Source organism: Pteropus vampyrus, unplaced genomic scaffold (genome assembly GCF_000151845.1).
Source record: "Pteropus vampyrus isolate Shadow unplaced genomic scaffold, Pvam_2.0 Scaffold180, whole genome shotgun sequence".
Lineage (NCBI taxonomy): Eukaryota > Metazoa > Chordata > Mammalia > Chiroptera > Pteropodidae > Pteropus > Pteropus vampyrus.
In genome coordinates, this window is record NW_011888961.1 from 761,744 (window position 1) to 767,743 (window position 6,000).

At 33.7% G+C, this 6,000-nt stretch overlaps 1 protein-coding gene across 1 annotated transcript in view; it reads right to left on the reverse strand.

Annotated features, from left to right (window-relative positions):
- The window catches only part of MYO3A (myosin IIIA), a 179,249-nt gene extending 176,484 nt beyond the window's left edge, over positions 1–2,765 (reverse strand). Inside the window, exons 1-2 of the mRNA XM_011371026.2 lie at positions 2,598–2,765; positions 28–162 (exon numbers count right to left, since the gene is read on the reverse strand). Coding sequence (XP_011369328.1) covers positions 28–162; positions 2,598–2,765 — 303 coding nt within the window. The remainder of the gene's footprint in view (positions 1–27; positions 163–2,597) is intronic.
- Between the last annotated feature and the right edge of the window lie 3,235 nt (positions 2,766–6,000).

A 6,000-nucleotide genomic window follows, 5' to 3' on the forward strand; every position in this document is an offset into this window, starting at 1 on the left:
CTCATAGAACAATGTTGAAACACTTACCTCAAGAACCAACCAGAGTTTATCTCCATTTTTTTTATCCTTCTTGAAGTACATCCCATAGAATCTGACCACATTAGGGTGATCAGAAAGTGCTTTTAAAATATTATACTCCGCTTCAATCTCTTCATCAATATCCTAGTTTCAAAAAGTCAGAGGAAGAGAACTGTGAGAAACACACGAATAATGTCAGAAACATAATACAGACTACCAATAGAGAATTTAATTTTGTTGAAGCAAGGTCATATGGTTTTTATTGTGCTCAGTACTATGTACCGAAATTTCTCATTACATTGTTTAAAAGGAGAGATTGGGATTTTCTTGGTATTCAAATACATCTTCAATTATGTTAATTACATCAAATTAGAAAGAGATAAATAAAAGGCTATTTTTGTATGTAATTAGAAAGAAACATATTTGGAGAACTACTGCAGATGATTTTCCTTTTTTTTTGTAGTGTTAACTTTGTTTCGATAACAAAAGCATTGACTTGAAATAAAAACTTTTAGCTGGTTCATTTTGTTTCTTTGAAATACAGGACATTTAGAAGCTATCAAAAACTAGTAAATTCCTACCTTTCAAAAAAGTTAAATACAGTTAAACGATATAAGATAACATATAACCCTTAGCTAAGGGGCTGTTCACCAGAAGGAGATCTGGTTGCCATTCTGTCAATAAAAATCCAAGATAGCCACTTAGTCATGTTTCTAGAAAACCACATATACATGAAACAACTCAAAAGTAATAAATAAGAGAAAGACTTCTAATATTGTTTTTACAGTAACATTTAATATCCCCATTGTTTTAAGACTGAATCATGGAATCACAGAGCTGGAAAGAATTTCAGACCAGAGATTTAATTTGAGAAGAAGAAACTAAAGACCAGAGAAGTTAGAATCACAGAACTGATGATCTAATTGGTAAGATCCAAGACTACACGGCAAGTCTACTACCTACTTACCTTCTAATCCTGCTCATTTCATCCCTTTCTTAGAGAGAAAATTACTAGTTTAAAATCTGTAATAGTAAGACCGTTAAAAAAAAAAGCCACCCTGTAAAATGCTTAAATGCATTTAAACTTATTTTATTTAGATTATAATCTCTTGGTTATAAATCTTTTTTATTTGACTTGTGACATGATGAATGAAGAGTAAATAATTCTTAGAGAACCATATATGTACTATGACAAGAATAAAAGCAGCAAAAGAACAAATTTCATACTGTAGCAGTGAAATCAATATGCTCCATTAAAGCAATACAACAAAGCATGATTTAAAAAGTTAATAGTATACCAAACTTGAGTATATTATGAAAGAATAGTGGCTACATGTGTTCATAATCCATTTATTCTTCTCCACTAAGAAGTAGGGGAATGGGAGAGAGACACTGATTATGGAATCATACATTGGGATCAGTTTGGAAGACTTTCTCTTGCCACCATGAACCCCAAACCCTAATTTTCAAAGAATGGAGGAGAGAGGTATAGTCACTCTGGTACAGTTTACTTGTGTCTCTCTTTCCTCAATTTAAATGTTTAGAACTTTCCAATAAGGGAATACGAAGACATTCAGCGTCAGTTAAGACTGAGTATACAGCTTCTCATTATTTTTCATCATTATCTAATTTATTTCTCCTTTACTCAAAATAGTATGAACCACTGGAGTTATGAAGTAGAAATGGTTTAGTAGAAATAAGCTCTCAAAAAGGAAAGAGCGACCCTAAGATGAACAAACAGAAGCCCAGAGACCTTTTGCAGTGTCCTCCAGTTTGTCAGTGAAAGAGCTGTGACGAGGATAAGGACCCTGATGTCCTCCCCACAAAAGCACGTTGCATTGTGCCACGCTCCCATCACATGCGAGAAAGTGGAGTAACTAGGGAAGTTGCTCTCAATAGGAGTTTGGGGATTATGTGATCACTGAGCTCATTCTGGCTCATCCACATGCTGTGGAAGGGCTACATTATCTCCCAGCCGCTGAAAACGCTCCAAAATGGCCAGCTCTCATTCCCAGAAATCAGAATCTCATCAATCTCCTCACGCTCTTCAAGGCAAACAAAAGGCCAAGCGGGTTCCCTTATCACAACCGAAACTCACCCCGATTATCAATGAACACCATTTCTACTTTGAAAGCATTTAAGCAAAGCTGAAAATCAATTTGCCTTCTCTGAACAAAATTTAATTAAAAAAAGACATTTCTGATTGGGCTTAAGAGAAATTCTGCCTAAAGCCTAAATAAATGCAAAAAGAAAAGGAGATCTGATCCAGATGACATTTTACATTACTTCTAGAGGCATGAGTCGTCTGCATTTTTGAATCTAAAACAATATGAAATCGACTGTGAGTGTGTGAGCTGTATTTATTATGTATTATTGTATATACATTTATTCATTTATCAAGTGTTTATGGGCTCTAATATGTTAAGTATATAAACAAAGAAAAATGTAATAAGTAGACTTTTTCTTACATTATAACCGACATAATGACATATAAATCAAAATAGGTACTTACAGACTTTTTGACTTTTTAATACAGATAAAAACAAAGTTAATTACATGATAAAAACAATGTGACTTACGTGAATTGGATCCAGAATTTTGACTGCTGCCTTTTGGCCATTTTTCTTATTCAAAACTTTAAATACTTTCCCATAAGTTCCCTTGCCAATTGTTTCGGTGATTTCCCATGTATCAGAAGGATCAGGGAAGTTATCAAAGATGATTGTTTTTCCAATTAATGGAAGCATCTCAAAAGTTTAAATCACTGGAAAGAAAAAGTACAGAGTTTCATCTGTATTTGATTGGGGATATTAAATAGCACACAAACTCATGGGAAATTAATATTTTTCACTGATACGATGCAAAATATACATCAGTAGCTAAATGTACTCAGTCATAGAAAACTTTAATTCTTTTTGCAAACAGATTAATATGAGTTTAATAATGCTTTGTAAGCAGGGCTTTATTTCTATGTTTAACGTAGTCCTATATTAATTACTATTAATTCTTTTCAGATTAAAATAAGAGGTACATATTTAAATTACTTTGATTTACTGCTTTATACGCAAGTATGAAAGAATTTTAGAATGAACCTTACAGATGATAAAATTCAACTTCTTCATCAAAGCAAATCCCACACTTTAAAGTGATCATGTCTTATATAGTTTCTCTACATAAATCCCAATTGCTTTTAGGATGAAATCTCTTTAACATACCTACCATGTACTTAAAATATGGCTGTTGCTTAATTTCCCAGCTTTGTGTCTCCACACTTCTCTCATACACTAACACCTAGCCACTTGGGATCCTTCAGGTCTTTTTTTTTTCTTGATTAGGGATTTTACTACTCACTATTCCCTCCCACCTCCACCCATGCTTCCTTTGCTAAATTCTAACTCCTACTTATCTGTCAGATCTTAGCTTGAATGTCACTTCCTCGAAATGTGACCACACTCCATCTTATTTGGGTTGCATGACCCACCTCTTTACACCATTAGCATCCTGTGCCTACCTTTACCTGATAATACTATATGCCCAGCACCTGGCACAGGGCTGAAATAATTAGGAATATGGCCAATTAGGTCAAGTGACTTTAGAAAGGAGATTTTATATATAACTTGAGATAAGAGCACAGCTTTCTGACTCCTGAGTAGTGCTCTTAACCTTCCACATTTTCTCTATATTATATATTATATTCAACCATTTGTATGAAATTACAAAGGGAAAAAAAAAGAGTGGAAAGAACTCCCAGTACTTTAATCTAGCCCATGAAATTCACTCGTCTGACCACATCTTTCAACCTCATCCACACACCAACCCACGATTATTTACTTTCTTAATCAACCATCTGCATTCTTCATTCCCTCTTCATTTTCTTCTTTCCCAGCATAAATTCTACAGCTTGGATTACTGTGACTGTCTTGCAGACACCCTCAACACTTGTTCCTCTCTTTCTTTACTATAATCTCCTGTGGCTGGGGGGAACTAACTCTGGTTAAAGAATAATCTTCTTCTCCCCTGTGTCTATATCTGGAGAAAACTACACAGCCATGTTGACTAGTTTCATTTTAAATTCAGGATAAAAACCTACAATTAGACCCTCAAAAAACTGCACTTCCTTGGTTTGTATATTCCCTTCTCTCTGTGGTGACTATTTCATGATGATCTCTCTCCTCAATGTTTTCTCTCCTCAAATTGTTCCCTCTTTGTTGTTCACTCCCTCCCACAAAACTTCCCAATTGATGCCTTCGCTTAATAATTAATTGAAAAAAATGGAAGCAATTATTCATTTCTTAATCTTCACATCTCGGAAACTACAAACTAACGTGCATCAAACAGAATGAGTTCATTCCCGTCATCAGTAACTGCTCTCTGGCCCCAGTTATTCTTTCTCTTCAGTTCCTTCTCAGCTTTCAGATCTCAGCTCAAACACCACTTTCTTAGAAAAGGCCTCTCCTGACCACCCAATGTAAAGTTAGCCCTTCCAACGTACTATTATTCCTCCATTAGAATGTAAGCTACAAAAAATAGAGATTGCGCTATTTTTACTACTATATCCACAATTCCCAGAACAATGCCAAGCACGTGATAGGCAATCAGTAAATGCTGGCTAAATGGGCAAATATTTATTTATTTATTACGACAGCAGAGACCTTGACAACAGACAAGATCTGTCTTGTTTACTTCTAAATGTAATAATGCCTAACTCTCTACCTGGCTCTTAGTAGATGTTAAATATATAGCTGTTGAATAAATGAATCATTATGGTTCTTCCAAAAAGTGTTTATTTTATTTTATTTTTTATTTTTTATTTTATTATGATTTTTTTTTTACAGTAGAAAAGCTTTATTAGAAAGGAAGTTACACTTCCAGAAGTGGAAGCAGCCTGAGCAAGAGAAGCATGGCTCAAAAGGCTCCCAAAAGTTTTTTTTTAAAGAGAGAGAAACATTAGAAAGAGCTGAAAGGAATTAGAAAATTGAAACAAAATCAAGATCATATTCTGATTCATTATTTGTAAGGGCACATCATCGAGTAAATGGCTATGAATGCCTGCTAAAAATGACATCACTACATAAAAACAAACTTATGAATAGTTCTTAGAACACGTAATCTTTATGAAATTTGTGCCTTTGATCTGAAATGCAAAGGAACAAGTAGGTGGCAATCAGTAATAATCACTTTAGTGATTTCATAATCAGTGATAACTACTCCTTACATCTGAGTCATGGAAATAGGTATTTATGCCACCCGTATAATATAAAAGCTAGATCAAAAGACCAACTTAAATCTTGTTAAATGCCTCAAATAGGAGTTTCCAACCACGAGAAACATTCATTATATGTAATACTGCCTTCAAGCAGTAATATTATTAAACACAGTTTTTAATTTCTGCTATATTAACTATCAGGAATTAATTATTGGTATTTAAATATACAGGCATGAAAATTCAATTGAAAAATGACTGAACACCAATAGTGTGCAAAGTATTTTAGAATTTTGAGGACACAAAGATTGACAACTCATGGAGAGATAAATAAATATGAAACTATAATATAGTAAGAAAAGTGATAGATGATAGAAATATACATAAAGTGCAATAGTAGCCCAGGTGAAGAAGCGAATAATTCTGTAGTGATCATGAAAAGATACAGAAAATAAGCAGGATCAGACATGGATATTAACCATGAGCAGGAGTTTGTCTAAAATACAAACAGTTCTCAATCACAAGAATATTGATAGCAGTACTTTGCAATTACATTATAAAACATTATAAAATAATAATCACAGAATGGCAAAAGCACGGGCAATTTGGAAACAGAATACTCTTGGTCAAATCTCATTAAAAACAAACAAAACTCCTATCAACTTGGTAAAATAAAGCGTAAAATGACTTCCTCAAAATCAAATATTAAAGAATTTCAAGAATTAAAACAGGAGGAAGTCTTCCAACTCCTAAATTATACTTTTCCCACCACTGAGTTG